General features: G+C 36.7%; 1 protein-coding gene across 1 annotated transcript in view; it reads left to right on the top strand.

Annotated features, from left to right (window-relative positions):
* Positions 1-16,838, top strand: part of LOC136035157 (zinc finger protein 271-like) — a 58,386-nt gene that overhangs the window by 23,659 nt on the left and 17,889 nt on the right. Inside the window, 1 exon segment of the mRNA XM_065716715.1 lies at positions 660-1,362. Coding sequence (XP_065572787.1) covers positions 660-1,362 — 703 coding nt within the window.

Raw genomic sequence — 16,838 nt, forward strand, 5'->3', positions numbered from 1 at the left:
GGCCAGGCTGATTTATGTAACGTTGCTGTTAAATTAGTTTTCAAAGTGTAATTACGATATCAGTTCAACTAGGGGAGTAGGTTGTACGAAAAATGTGGTCCAATCCCGCTTTCTAGGGCTATAATGAAAGAAAAGTTGAGATGGCTAGACCACGTTCTGCGGATGAAGGATGACAGATTGCCAAATATTGTCTTTTTTGGCCAACCTTCTGGGGCTACACGGAAAGCAGGTCGTCCTCGCCTGGGTTGGGAGGATGTCATAAATAAAGATTTAAAGGAAATGGGAACTTCCTGGGAGGTTGTAAAGAAGGAGGCCTTGTATAGATTAAGTTAGAGGAGGAGCTTGCGTAGCTGTGTTGGCCTCAGGTGTCTTGGTGCTGCAATGAGTTAATAGTAGTAGTAGGGGACAGGGGTAGAAAAGGAAATCATTTGTTATAACCTATAAATTTTCTTGTAGTCCCGTCTGACTTTCAAGTTGCAAAACTGATAGAGATTTTCTTTATTATTATTTCAATTCTAATTCGTCTATGAAATGAAACTAATTTCAAGTTTCGTTCTTTCATTTGTAGAATGTCACCTTTCATTTATTATTGCTATAATCTCTGATTTTTGAATCGTTTTCACCTTATTTACTTTTAATAAAATAATTGTTTACTATAGAGATAATTCATTCTACTGTGTGCACTTCTGATGATGTGGATCAACCAAAATTCTTTGGTCCAAAAAAGCACAAAACATTGAAAAGACTGGAAGAAACACATCTAAAGATAAAGCTATATATTTGTGTCGTATGTGACAAGAGCTTTTCTCAGTCAAACAATTTGATTACGCACCAAAGAGTGCATAATGGGGAGAAACCTTTTAAATGTGATTTATGTGAGAAAACTTTTTCTCAGTCAAACAGTTTGATTCAGCACAAAAGAATACATACTGGCGAGAAACCGTTTAAGTGTGATATATGTGAAAAAACTTTTTCTCGGTCAAGCAATTTGATTCAGCACCAAAGAATACATACTGGCGAGAAACCGTTTAAATGTGAGTTTTGTGAGAAAGCTTTTTCTGATTCAAGCAGTTTGATTAAGCACCAAAGAATACATACTAGTGAGAAACCGTATAAGTGTGATGCATGTGAGAAAACTTTTTCTCAGTCAAACAATTTGATTCAGCACCAAAGAGTACACACTGGTGAGAAACCGTTTAAGTGTGATATATGTGAGAAAACTTTTTCTCAGTCAATCAGTTTGATGAAGCACCAAAGAGTACATACTGGTGAGAAACCGTTTAAGTGTGATATATGTGAAAAAACTTTTTCTCTGTCATGCAATTTGATTAGGCACCAAAGAGTACACACTGGTGAGAAACCGTTTAAGTGTGGAATATGCAAGATAGAGTATTCTTCTAAATTAAATCTTAATAATCATATAACAACCCATTTTTAGAAAAAGTGCTTGTCCATATTGTACAATAACAATTTCTTTGGTCTTGCTGAACCCTATTATACCTCTGTTTCTTTTGTTTTGCTCTTCTTTTTATATTTCTATCAGTTCATTAATTAATTCAATTTTTCTTGGAATATTTTTGTGTATTTTTTCAGTGATTTCTGTTTTGCTTATTGTTTTAACTTGTTCGTTCCCTCTGTCTATGACTTATCACCCCTGTAAAGTCTATTTTATTCTTCTTTTAATGTTTTCCCAATTTTTTTGAAAGTTTCTTTGCATATCCTTTGGATTGAAACATTTTGAATAATGATTAATGTAGGTTTTAGTCTGTCCTTAGAGAAATAAATCTTTAAAACAATCATTATCACCAATATTTATACTCAGGGAGGGGGTTTGTTTGCTCATTAAGTGAGTGCTCCAATTTGGTGACGTTTGTAAAGTCTTCTGGACACCAATTCAGATTATAAAGAAATAATGAATATCGATTTATCCATACAATCAGGTTCAAAAGGACCTAAAGCTGTATATTCTAATGTGAGAACTTTGGAAACAAATTTTGTTCTGTTGTGGTTCCTTGACAACAACAGGATGTATCTTGATGTTTTGATAAAACTGCGGCACATTATTCTAGTTTTTTTTTTACTCCCAATTCGGCCAAAAAATCTAGTTTTTCGATCAGCTTAAAACTGGTTTATTAAATGGGTTAGGGAAAATTGTGGCTCTAACTGGTTAAAACCCATACTCTAGTTCAAATAGTCCTAATTTACAAAAAATTAAGCACTTTATTCTTTTTTGGGTTTTGTTCTTGTTGATATTTGTATATATGAAAATGAAATCGGAAAATGATCAATCTAGTCTTTTTGACCACATGTTTTTTTTTTTTTTTTTTTTTTTTTTTTTTTTTTTTTTTTTTTTTTTTTTTTTTATGACCAGCGAACTTCGCACTTATTTTTTTAGACCAGGTCACTTCGTATAGAAGGAGTTGTTGTAGAAACTTCGAAAGGGCATCATTCGACTGAAAATAGAAAGACCTAACGCCCTTTTTAATAGTTAAAAGCAATTCGAGAGTAACCACCCCCCGCTCCTACACCCATCATTTCCTCAACATATTCGGTAAATTTTTGGGATAGCCATTTTATTTAAATGGGTAATATAACCCAACCCCCCATTGCACATCCTGGCTGAAGGGCCAAGAAACGGAGATCAGCACCGCCGGTAGGGACTACAAAGTCTAATGCTGTATCCTTTTTTTTTCATTTTATTTAGCGTAGTTGAAAGGTCTAGTAATTATGTATTGGAAGATGACAAACCCCCAGAACCCTCATGGCAAGGATTATAAATTATATTAGTTTCCGTTTATTAACATACAAGGTTTTTTATGGAAGGGGTTATTGTATAAACTTTGAAGGGGGTTGATTCGGAAATCAGAAGTTGTACTGGCCTTTTTAAGTGTCTAAAGTTGTCGAAGGGCATCAATCCCCCCCTCCCCACATCCTCTTATCCCTAAATACATCCGACAGAAATTTTAAGATATCCATTTTGTTCAAAATAGTCTAAAAATTATGTAACAAGGCCTTTGGGGTTGAAACTACCCCTTAGAATATGTGGGCAAATGTTGTAAGTTATGGCCTAGGGACATGAAAAGGTTTTTATGAAAAGGATATTCGTATAAACTTAAGAGTAGGCTGATTTACCTGGAAATTAAAATTTCTTGTCCCCTTTTAAGAGTCGAGATTGATTAAAAGAAACTAGCCCCGTCGATGCCCTGTTTTTCCGGAACGTATAGTATCTAATCAAAATTGTGTGATAGCTGTTTTGTTAAAAAAAAAAGTCCAAAGAACATATCGCATTGACTCCAGGGTTGACACAACCATTCATAGCCCAATCGCGAGGGATGTAAAATATGCCCTATATGCAGATTAATTTGTTAAGGAATGGTAGGTCGTATAAATTTTGAATGGGGCTCATTTGTTTGAAAATTAGAAGTTATAGTGCCCTTCTTAAGAAACAAACGTGATTTGAGGGCAATCAACCCCACCACCCATGGCTATTATATCTCAAAGCAAGCATCCAATCAAAATTTTGAGGCATCTATTTTCTTCAGAAATATTGAAAGATCCAGTAATTATAATTTCGTGGGTGTCAACCCCCCCCCCCCCAACGTCACGGCAAGGGTTGTAAGTTAGGCAGTTTGATCACTGTTTACATGTAATATATGACATGAAGAAAGGTATACATGTTTGAGCTTTACTTTCCAAAAAGACAAAGTGCATTCAGGTGGAGCCTTTCAGAAAAAGTTGAGGGGAGTGGTGAACCAAATCAAAACACGTTAGGGTATTCGTATAGAATTCAGAGGAGGCTGATTTACCTGGAAATTGAAATTTCTTGTTCTCTTTTAAGAGTTAAAATTGATTAAGGGAAACATGCCCCCCTCGATACCCTCTTTTCCCTAAACGTATCTGATCGAAATTGTGTGATAGCCGTTAAAAAAAAAATTTTATAGAACATATGACGTTGACTCCAGGGTTGACACAACCAAACATAACCCTATGGCAAGGGTTGTAAGTTAGGCAGTTTGATCATTGTTTTACATATAGTATATGATATTAAGAAAGGTATACATGTTTGAGCTTTACATTCCAAAAAGACAAAGTGCATTCAGTTGGAGCCTTTCAGAAAAATTGAGGGAAATGGTGAACTAAATCAAAACACTTTAGGGTATTCGTATAAACTCAAGAGGAGGCTATTTTACCTGTAAATTGAAATTTCTATTTCTCTTTTAAGAGTCAATATTGATCACGGGAAACTAGCCCCCTCGATGCCCACTTTTCCCGAAACGTTTCTGGTCGAAATTGTGTGATAGCCGTTTTGTTAAAAAAAAAGTCCAAAGGACACATGGCATTGACTCCAAGGTTGACACAACCAACCATAGCCCTATAACATGTATTGTAAGTTAGGCAGTTTGATCATTGTTTACATATAATATATGATATTAAGAAAGGTATAAATGATTGAGCTTTACTTTCCAAAAAGACAAAGTGCGTTCAGGTGAGCCTTTCAGAAAAAGCTAAGGGGGGTGGTGAACTAAATCAAAACACGTTATATGAATACGGGCTGTCCAAAGGGCGTAACTCAGGAATGAGTGAGTATATTAATTTGGAACTTTCAGGAAATGATAAGAGAGATGATCAATTGACCAAAAGGGCAAGATTTGCACACTACCACTATTGGTTCAACTCCTACCACACTGCTACATTTCCAATATTCAGGGGAAATCTGAACTAATTTAATGACACTATGTGTATTCACACAGTCAAAAAATGTACCATAGGATTGGATTTAAGTATTGACTTAGTACTTTCAGAGAATGCTCAAAGGGAAAGATCAATTGACCAGAGGCAATATGTTTACGCTACTACTTATGTTACTACAAATCCTTCACTTCCATAAAAACTACTTATAAGGCTTTCATAATTCGAATGAAAATTTTAAGAACCATTTAAATATGCATGTTATCAAAAGGAGATACCAGCAATGTCATAGCGATGGCTGATTGTATTAAGTTGGAACTTCCACGACATGATGAGAGGTATGACCAACTGACCAATAGGTAATACATTAATGGTAGTGCTGCTACTAGTACTATAGCTATTACAAGTAATACTACTAATGTGACTACTTTCACAACAATGACTAAGGGTATGAAGGTGAAATTTGTTGGGGGGTAGGTGAACTGAATCACAACGCGCCGATGTTGAACTTACCAAAGAACGATGTTGAACTTACCAAAAGACAATATTTGCATCCTATTGATAATTCATGCTGTTATTATAATTACTACTTCAACTAATGCTACTACCACTGAAGCTAAGACTAATGTTATTATTTACACAGCTACTACTACTGCCGCTAAAGCTAAGGGTATTGAGGCAAAAAAACTTGTGGAATATTGAAACTGTATTGAATTAAATCAAAATACACTATCACGCGTCATCATAAGATTTCATAATCTTAGGTTTCATAAGAATAATCGTATAATTCGTATAATTTTAGCGGTACTAAATTGCTTGATCCCAACACAACTTTACACATTCCAATATATCGAACTCCATTCCAATATATCGAAGATATGCGCTTCTCCATCACCAGTCTGAATTATAAGGGGTAATATATTACGCCTCGTCCCTTTTCCAACCCAACCAAGAATGGATAAAAATCAAAGATATCTATTTAAATTTGCTTTATAATATGGTGGTAATTGCATCACATTTAGTCTCAGGTTTTTTACAGCTTTGGGCTGTATCAAGGATTATTGGGGGGGGGCAGGTTAATTAACATAAAAATTGTAAATAAAAATCAAATACGACAACAGATGCTTTGTGCTGCGAACCTCATAGAGCATTCAGTGCCTCTGTACATATGCAATACAATGCCTGTATATTTAGATTCGTCGAATTGCCGGTGAATGAGCTTCCAGAATGAAGCCAACTTATCTTAAAAAGTACAATGTTGGGGATACGGTATATTCCTCATTATTAAGAAAAATAGTAATAATATTATTCTTTCACGCCGGAGTTTTAAGTCATAAGCTAAAATTACGCTAAGTTAATATTAACAAATCGTTGGAAGGATCTCCTACACTGACTTCATATCCTAGGATAACGTATATTGCTATTTCTATCATTTTGGTCATTAAAATCCACGAATGAGAATTATAAATTTCTAATTTAGATCCTGTCTTACTGATCCTTGGAATGTATGTAAAATTTGTGTGGACCCCAGCGCCACACCAATAAGAGAAGGCGTGGGTGAGAATTGCAGCAGAGACGGCCGAATTTTTTTTGCGCCGCCGCTGGTGCGATGTTGGTGGGCGTACTGCCAGTGCGATCCCTGTAGAACGCAAACAATTATATTTTGATCAGCTTTTGTCAAATCCCAGCGTTAATTTACAACTGATTTTGGCCTATTCACGAGTTGGAAATTTCACGAGTCGCTGGCTGGACACTGGTCTTCTTAGTTATGCATCAAAAGAAGTAGAAATCTGGTAGAAACGAAAAGGCCCTGGCATTTCAGAACCCTTGCATTATAGTTGAAATATCTAACAGCTGTGTATTGCTAATAGAATTAATTATCAAAATTAGAAGTATTTTTGTTATCGAGTAACCGTCACCATCGAGAAGAATTGTCACCATTTACATCACAGCTGAGTTGGTAGGAAAATCTTTCCCCTTAGTTTTCATACCGTCAAATAACCAGAAGGGATTTGGAAGGTATATCCCTTTTAAATCTAGATTCTTTTGATATTGAAGATCTATGCTCTCGAATACAGACCAACCAAATCTGTTTGTAGGCCATGAAGCTGGTGGAAAATTGCCAAGCTCATCACAGGTTTTGAATCCAGCCCTATCCCTACCTGCACTCTCATCCTCTCACCCAATACTTTCAGTAAGTCTTCTTATTTTGCAGCCATGCTGAAATAGGATAGCCAGACCTGAACAAGTACAGTGACATTCCAGCACCACCAAGAAAACAAAATGCTTCAAGGAAAAAAGGAGGGCAAACAAAAGTGCTCACTGATACATCAGTTAAGGCTGAGATTGAAGCTGCCTTTGCTATAAAGAAGGCAAATAAGAGATGGGAAAAAAATGTAGCAACAAAAGCAAGCAAAACAAAATGCAGGTTGTGAATAGATTTGGTGATAAGACGAAACTGAAAAGGCTCAGACAGTGACTGTTGATGACACCACAGACAGTTTTCTTGGTTAAGATCTTGAAAAGAATTATTTACTTTTTTGTTTTCCCATATTCATGGAATCAGGGACTTGAATATATTTGATATACCGCTATTCAATTACCTCGTTTTGAAACCTCGAAGTTTTAAAAATCTCTGAAACTTCTTTTGAACGAGTCAACAGAGGGATTTGTAGTAAAACATCCCCAGGAAGATCGTTCTAGATAGAAGTGCAACGCCGGATGAAGCTCATCCTTAAGTAATCGGTTCTTGGAGGGTCTTCCTATTGATTATTGAGCCGAGCTGTGTGCTTTCACGTCTGCCTTTTCCATTGGACAAAGGAGGGAACAATGCGAGAGAGGTCGTTTGAAGGAGGCAAATTTCTCTACTTCTAGAAAACATCCATCGACTCTTACATCACTCTTTTCATTTAAAATCTGGAGCGAATCATGTATGGAGGTGCAGCACGCCCTATTTGCTTCAAATCAGATATTTTGGAGTGGTGCTAGCAGCATTTGTTGGGCATCAGTACATAGCAGGCTTGCAAGTTTGTTCCCCATTTCATTTATGTAGATAAGAAAACGTGTAGGTCTCCAAAAAGCCCTAGGGAACCCCTGCTTTCACTGAATGTTCGAGGGAAACAGACCCGTCGAAGACAACCCGCAGTCAAGGATCTGAAAGAAAACACTCAATTATTCTTAACAAATATTCACGAACACCGTACATGTGGAGTTTCTTCAGTAGACCACGATGCCAAAATCTGTCGAAAGCATCGAGTTCTAGGCTTGAGAATAAGAACATAACTATATACCCATAGGCCAAATGATATTGCTTTCTGAAACTTTTATTGCAAAGATTACATAAACTATTTATGAAAAAAGAATAGTCATATGCAAATAAGATGACATGCCGTAAAAGATAGGCTAGCAAATACCAATTTACCACTAAATTATAAAAACTTCACAACGAAATTAATGAACAAAATTAACAATTATATTGCTTTCTTTCACCTTGCTTTGCATCCCGTAGAAATCAAAATAACAATCTTATATCCAAGAATGTTTTCCCAGATTTTGGGTAGTTATGAGTTATGCCAACTAAAGGGCACCCTAAAATATGTTAGTAAAATATTGGTAAAATCATTAAAATACCTCATTTTGCCGTGATCAATTTTACGATTTACGGCTTGTAAATGGTAAAATTGTGTTTAAATGGTAAAGTGTAAAACTGGTTGAGCGTACAAGTAGCTGAATACGAACTTTAAATACATGCACTTAAATAGTTGAACATCACTGGCGAGGGCGTTTAGGTTGTCAAAGGGTATATGAATAATGTTTCAGGGACTGCTTAGGGTATTAAGTTGATACTCCCAGATTTATTGTTAATACTACGGCTACAACTATTCTTACTACTTTAATAAACTAAATTAAAATTGTCAAACTCCATCCTGGTTTTAATAATGGCATAGATCTAACGTGTCCGGAACAAAATAGCTAGCAAAATCTAATGAAGTTTAAATATTGGAAGCTTCACAGTTTATTATTAGGGATGTTGAGCCAAATCAATAGACCCTGTGTACATTCAAGTTTTTCAGGAAGTTGTATTTATGATATTGCAGGGCCTATATATATTAAATTGAAACGTTTAGGGCATGTTGAATGGAATGTATTAAAAAACATAGTTTTTAGAAAGGTATTTCTGCACTGTCTGGAATTACAAAGGGTATTAATGTGAAACTTTCGAGCTATGTTGGGTGACTGTTTAACTAAATTAAATCACACCGAATGTATGCAGCTTGACAAGAGGGTGCTCCAGCAATATGGCCGGAACGGCTATTGAAAAAAACGTTGAACCTTTCACTGCAACTATCAATGCTGCTTCTACTACTGTTACGTGTACAATTAATGCTACTGCTACTGCTATGGTGACTATATTAGACTGTAACCGTACCTACTTACGACAGTTACTGCTTGCAACTGTCGTTACTTCTTACTGCCAATACTGGCAGCTGCGATAAGTTGTGCTTATAGCTACTTCTGACGGCAGCTCCAACTATTTCTTACCGTCATTGCATATGCATGCGACTACTTCCACTTGTGACCATGACTGCGACTACAAGATACAGTAAATAAGAATACTCACGACCGCGACATTTTATGACCACTACAGCGAATAAATGGGACTTCAGCAATAACTTCATGTGACTGTAAATGTAACTACTGCTGCTTCTAACTGCTACAATTGAACTAAATAAAAATCATTCAAAAGGATCCAGGCCATCGAATGGCAGTAGTGCATTATCTTACGGATGCAAAAAGGTTTTTAGTAGAAACTTTTCGTGGTCTGTAGAACTAAATTAAAACACAGTGTGAGCATTCACCCAAGCCCAAAGGGCAAATATTTGAAATCACACGAGCTACTAACAGCATTTAATTAAAAATGCCAAAGCGTATTAATTGAGTATTTAAACTAAATCAAAGGTCAATTAAAGCATCCAAGGGGACAAAAGGGTGCATCTGAAGTATTTCAAGAAAAGGCATGAGAAACAAATTAAGACATTCCAGCCCTGTGTAATCATAAATTTAAATGCAACCCAGAGCGTGCAAAAAATTACGGTTAATAGCCAAGCTAAACATAAAATAAGCAAAAATTACTGCAAAGAAAAAGTGAGGCTACTGATCTTTTTGCCTTCTAGGCTAGAACATAGTTTACACTAATCAAAAAAAAAATCAAAAACGAATAAACATATTCTGTTTTACAACTTTGATAAATCTAAACTTATGGAGACTATCAGGAAATAATATCTTAAACGGTCAATCGACAAATTTATGTTTTTTTTAGTAATGTTTGCTATTATCGTAAATGTTTTTGTTATATTATATTAAGTAAAAAGACACAATTCGAAATAAACATTATTTTCAGTTATATAATAATTATGTTCTAGTCTAAAGAAGGTACAGAAGTTGCTTTCCTTGTACTAGTTTCTTTTCTTGGTTTTTCACTGTATTTTCTGATCGTCTAGCGTTTGATTTATTTATTGAAGGTAAATTATGGTTGTTCTACGCTTAAGTAATTATTTAACTTTATTATTGCTCATCCTTGGTTCAATTTATCACCTATTTTTAAAAAAATTCTTTTTTAGAAACAGTCTCTATGAATTAGTACAAGATAGTGGGTAGTCTAGGGGATAATATTGAACATTCGGACAAAACTATTGTTGCGTAAAACGGTGTATAAAAACCATGAAAAAACTCACAATAGATGGCAGTTTAAAATTAACACTAAAAAAATTTTGTTTGAGGGAAGAAAAGACGAGCTTAAATTGATATTAAATTGAAGTTGAAATTAAGCCAAATAGGCTACTTTCAAAATTGCTATATCCCTAGTTGCGATACCTCTGCGCCACGGTTTGTTGATTAAATTTCAAGGGTTCTGTCCTTAAGGTGCCTGAGCCCTATTCACTCGTTTTGTTCTGCATTTTTGGCCTCGGCTTGCTTTGACTGTTATTGTCCTTGCTGTAAATTTTTCCAGATTGCTGCATATTGCAACTATCAAATTGCTTGAGAGTGTTTATCAACCCCATTTTTACCCTGCTTTGAAATGTTGTGCTGTGGCTGCTTTTGAATTATTTTACTCACTTAATCTATTATTGATTTAGGGCTTCCCCTCCCCCTCCTTGTAGCCTAGGCTATTAGTTTTATTTATTTGACAATTTCCTTCGTTTTGTGATTTGATTTTGTTGTGTTATCTGTTTATTTTTAAACCATTGGAGTTTTATTTTATTTTGATGACTGACAAGACAGCTAGTAGCCTAGTCCTGTCACCCTTGACCCTAATAGACTATCTATAGTGTATGGATTTTGGCTCTAGACGTTGAAGGTCCAAATGGTACCAGTAGGCTGTTGACATTAGGTAGCAGAAGAATAGTTGCAAAAAAACTGTTTGAGCATCTCTAAAATTATGAGTGCAGTTGCCATTATGATTCAATGATAGAATGACTTGGACAAGATTGCTCTGTTGTCATAATAGCTATGAACCAGTCAGCAGCTACTGCTATTTTTGGTAAAATTCTAATTAATTGACTTCTTGCTATCTTGGAAAGGGTTTAGGTTAGGAAAATGAAACTTTCAGGGATGTGTCTACAGGCTAAAGTATGTCCCAGGAAGGTATTTTAAAGTACCCACATCCACTTCTTCTCTCTCTAGAGGGCCCTGAAATTTGCCTGCAGGACAGGTCTATACCTATTAAAATTTTGACAAAACAACATTTTACCTTAATTTTCAGTTACTAGTTGCTTTTTCTCTGCCTTTAGTTCTGAAAATGCAATTCATGTTATTTGAGTAGAATTTCAGCCATATCAATGTTTTTTTTCTTCAAAATTTAGGAAATGTATTTGTATATCTTTAAAACCTTATAAAATGGAATTGAGCAAAGTTATGAAGCTGTAAACAATTTTGTTGTACTTCCTCATTTCACTTTTATAACACACATATTTTTAAAGGTCATCAAAGGTCAGGGCCCTCTAGAGGGAGAAGGAGTAGAGGTAGTTGCTTCAAAATACCTTCCCAGGACATACTCTCTGAAAGTTTCATTTTCCTAACCTAAACCCATTCTGAGATAGCAAGAAGTCAATTAACTAAAATTTTACCCTTTTTTTCAGATATAGCAGTAAATAGATGTAAGGTAAATTTTGTGGCTGGTCCTAGCTTTAACCCTGTTTTAATCAGAAATGAAAAGGCACTGTATTTATCCCATCTGAGGAGGTCATCCATCTAGATGATTTTGTCAAGGAGGTCCAAGTTGATGACAGAATAATACAAGTGACATTGGCCTTTAAAAACCCAGGCCCATCCATTATCCCTTTGATTTGCACCTTTAATCAGGATTTTCAGTTCCCTCTGAAAATCTCTGTTTAGGGTACAAGGTATACAGTGAAGCAGCATATCTCTCCTGCAATACAGTGCTTCAATTGCCAATGTTTTGGCCACATGCCTTCAAATTGCCACAGAGGCAGAAAATGTCTGCCTTGTAGTGAACAACACACCCTTGATGAATGTATCCAATCTAAAACAGTAAAGGAAGATTAGGTACCCAAGTGCATTAGCTGCAATAGCAACTAGGAGTGCTCAGTATTCATGGAGAAAAAACTAACTGTAACTTATTCTTTCACCAATTTTGTCCCCATGAAGACTGCTGCTGAGGTTTTGAAGAAGGGGCTTCCAACACAAACAAAACATGTCCCCATAATCCATAAAGACTTTCCCTTCTTTGATACCTAACCACCTTCCAGTTGAGGACCTAAACAAGAAGTATATAACCATGTTTGAATGTGGTACAAGGCAGATTTCACCCAGATAATAACATCCAGTGTTTGGACTCACCTATAAATTCCTATATTCTAATGTATTCCTATAAAATGCCTATATTTTGGCTAAAACCCTATTATTCCTATATTTTCAGCTGAAGAGCACTAAGAACATTGCTCATGATTTGCAATTTTCACTTCTCTTTAAGTAAGCCAAGATGTGCTTTTCTTTTTGCTTTTGACTCTGTTGTAGACCGTGCAGTCTTTTGGTGTAGATCAATAATTAAAATACAAGTGTTGAGCTGTTTGAACTTAACTAATGTTTCTTTCTGGGCTTAGTAAGCTGCTTCTGCCTGGGCTATGCTGTTGTATTGACTTAGTAGCCTATGTTTTGTTTTTTGTCATTTTGGGCCTGTCCAAAATGAGCAAAGATCAGTATATAGGCTTGCAGTATCTGCTTAATGAGACTAGAGTTCTTGCAACTTATGCGTTTCCTGCCTGAACACTATTTTAAAGGCTGATGCGAAAACAGCCCAGTTTTGGACATATCCATATTTTTTCTTTTTGTGGTCTTTTAATCTTGGGATGCTATTTTATAGGTGATGCTTGGTAATTAAGTTTGGGGCCTACCAAGTTTAATAGTTCATGGCTTGCTAAGACAGATTGCAGCAGTAGAAAGATTGGCAAATGGTGTAAGACTGGTAACAACCAGTACTCATTTTTTTTGCAGACTCTGCTTGAAGAATTTTGATTGCACAGCTGGGGTTGCTCAGGGGTAAACCAACATGTGCAATCTGCAGAACACAAAGCCGCAGTTACTGCTTAACTATATCCACTATAGCTTCACCTGAATGGAAAATCTTGAGTTGATGAAACAACCAAGGATGAACCATTAGCTGGTACAAACATGTTTTGTGAGCGTGATGCTGCTTATAAAGCTGAGTTAATATGGGCACTTCAGACAGCACAGAGTTCCACGTCTGCTAACTCTTCAGACCATATTGTCACAACCTTCCATGCAATGTTCCCTGGTAATATCTCCAACAAAATGCCCCTATGTGCAAAGAAACTCATGTATCTGATCACCAATGTGCTGCATCCTTACTGTAAGAAAATGCTTGTGAAGGACATTCAGTCTTATCATGTACTAGAATATGATGAGGTAACCAACAACGCTGGTATGAAAGAGTTACAGATATGTGTTCAATATTGGTCCTCATATGGAAACAAAATCCAGAGCAGACTTTTATGCACAAGTTTTATGGGCCACGTGACAAGTGATGATCTGTGTATGAAGATTATGTCAGCCATTGAGCAGAATCAGCTGCCACTTGAAAAACTGATCATGCTTGGAAGTGATGGATCAAATGTCAACAAAAGTGTTTGGAATAATTTCAATGACAAAAAAAAGAAAGTGACAGGAAAGGGAATGTTGAATATTGGTACTTGAAACATCCATATAATCCGTAACACTTTCTTGAAAGATCTTCAGGTGTTCAGAGAAGAAAGTTCTGACTTTGTTATTACCTTAAATTACCTTAAATCGCAGCTTGGAGCGATATAAGGATTATCCATCCTTGTGATGCTCCATGAGAAAAAAAAAAGAATTCGTTTGGTGTAGATTGTGGCTGTTAGATTAGACTCTCGTGGAGGACTCTGCAGCTTCCCAATTGTAAAGGAACTCCTGGCAGAGCCATTCCCTATCAAGGTGGGACTTGAACATGTCAATTGAAGTAGCAGAAACTGTTTCTTCAGAGAGCTGGTTCCACATATTGATGATTCTTTGGCTGAAGAAGTGGCTTCTATGTCTACTCGTGGAACACTGCATGGAGAGCTTCAAAGAATGTCCTCTAGTACCAGAATGCAAGGGCTGTGCAAAGAGACTGGGAAGGGTATTTTTAGAGAGGATTTTTTTGGTTAAAATAATGTCACCCCTTTTCCGTCGGTATGTCAGCGTTGGCAGCTTCAAACGATGTAGTCTTTCTTTGTATGGAAATTTATTCATGTTGGTAACCATCTTAGTGGCACAACACTGGACATCCTCAAGCAACTTCCTATCTTTTTTGAAGAAAGGGGCTGCCAATGACATTCCAACCTCCAGGCGTGGACATACAAGCGCCTTATATAACTTCATAAGAACTCTAGGGTGTTGGCTGGAGATGGTTCTTTTTATGATACCAAGGGTTTTATTTGCAGAAGGTGAAACAGACTTAGCATGGCTGCTAAACTTTAATTGGTGATCTACAATAACCCCAAGATCTCTTTCATCGGAAACAGCAGAAAGGAAGTTGTCTTGAAGGAAATACTTATGACGCTTGTTATTTTTGCCAAAATGAATTACATGGCATTTGTCAACATTGAAAGTCAGAAGCCACATGTTAGCCCATCTTTCTAGACTATCAAGATCTGTTTGAATTGATTGCTGGTCAGAGGGAGTAGCCACTTTTCCAACTAGTTTTTAGTCATCAGCATAAAGGGTAATAAGATTTGAAAGAAGGAGTGGGTAATTCGTTAATATAGAAGTTGAAAAGTGTCAGTCCAAGAATAGTGCCCTGGGGCACGCCACTTAATACAGTTGTGGGAGAAGAGAAATGAGGAGTTCCTTGCAAATCAAAAACTCTGACACTCTGTGATCTTTCAGTTAGGAAGCCCATAATCCACTGTACAACACCTTCATTGACACCTGCAGCCCTCAATTTGATTATGAGGAATTCATGACAAACTTTGTCGAATGCTTTGGACAGATCAAGAAGAATCATGTCGATAGGAAAACCCTCATCAAGCAGTGTAGTCACTAATTCATATGTTTGGATAAGGTTAGTGTCCACAGATCTACCAGATCTGAAACCATGTTGTGATGTGGAAAGGATATTATTGACCTCAAGATGTTCAATTAGAGCTTTATTAACAAATCTCTCAAGCACCTTAACAACTGCAGAGGTGATGCTTATGGGACAGTAATTCTCTGCTGAGTCTCTTCGTCCCTTTTTATGGATCGGGGTTATATAAGATGTTTTCCAATCATGCGGTAGTTCCCCATTTTGAAGAGATAACCAGAACAGCATGCACAGGGGGTAGCTGAGAGCTTTTCGACACTCCCTAAGAAGACGTGGATGAACACTGTCTGGTCCCTTTGACTTATTTACATCAAGCTTCTCAAGGCTATTGAAAACCATTAATTCACCTACTGACAGATCAGGCATAGGGAAAAGCACTTCATACAATGGAGGATCTGGTGAGGAGGTGCCTGAATTTTGGGTAAAGGCAGAAGCAAATTGTGCATTTAGAATGTCAGCCTTATCTATTGGAGATGAGTGTACTACACTGTGGTCAACAAGGTCAGGAATAGTATGATGATTTGGGTTTTTAGAAGAGACATGTCTCCAAAAAGATTTTGGGTTTAACTTGATCTCAGAAGATTTCAGTTTTTTTACAGAATCTGTTACACGATTCTGTACTGCCTTATAAAATGACAGGGTCTCCTGGTTCCTCTTCTTCATATACCGTTTCCAAGCTCTAGATTTCTGGTTAATCAGCTTGTGCATTCATTTTTTGACGGCCGGCCTTCATGTTGTGAAGACTATTGAAAGTGCCAAAAGAAAGTAAGAGTGCCAGAGAATGCTTTCATATAGCATGTCCTAAGCCGCTGGCTGACAATTGGACGTGTCCTTGCTAGAATCATGCAGCAGTTGCCGGCAATCTTAGAGTACTTCCTGAACCTCATGCGGAGAGAGAAAAAACTGAAGAAACTTCTGTCCACTCCCAAATTTCTGAAGATTGTGGCTCATATCAGAAGTGCGACAATGAAGGCCCAACTTGAGTTTGTTCTAGCCTCAGCAGAACTGTTCATAAGTTTCACCCAACTGTTCCAGAAAGAAGAGCCTCTCATTCATGTTCTGAACTCAGAGATCAAAAGACTAGTTTTGACGCTTTGTGGATGGGTCTTTACTCCAGATTTCGTGACCAAGATTGAAAATTTCTCACCAGAAATGTTGAACCTTGCTGTAAAATTTGCAAAAAAGCCCATAGTTTAAGAAAATGTGGAACAATCTTTCTGTAAGAAAGCAACACTGAAAGACAAGGCCATTTTCTATGTCAATGTGCAAAAAGATTTTATTGTGGGCATTTGCCATATTTTGAACAAATATCCTCTGGAAAAAGATGGTTTTCTAGAGGCTTTACGCTTTTTGAGTCCAATCAACATGAAGGATTCAAGAAGCATTGCAGACATAGCGGCTGTGGCATGCGATATTTGCAATTGGAGCAAGCTCAGACGTTGCCCAGGCTGAGTGGCTGCTTTTGTGAACAGAAAATGGACCCCATGAGGACATTACTTGGATCAATCATTTTTGAAGCCATTACTTT

Source organism: Artemia franciscana, chromosome 14 (assembly GCF_032884065.1).
Source record: "Artemia franciscana chromosome 14, ASM3288406v1, whole genome shotgun sequence".
Classification (NCBI taxonomy): domain Eukaryota; kingdom Metazoa; phylum Arthropoda; class Branchiopoda; order Anostraca; family Artemiidae; genus Artemia; species Artemia franciscana.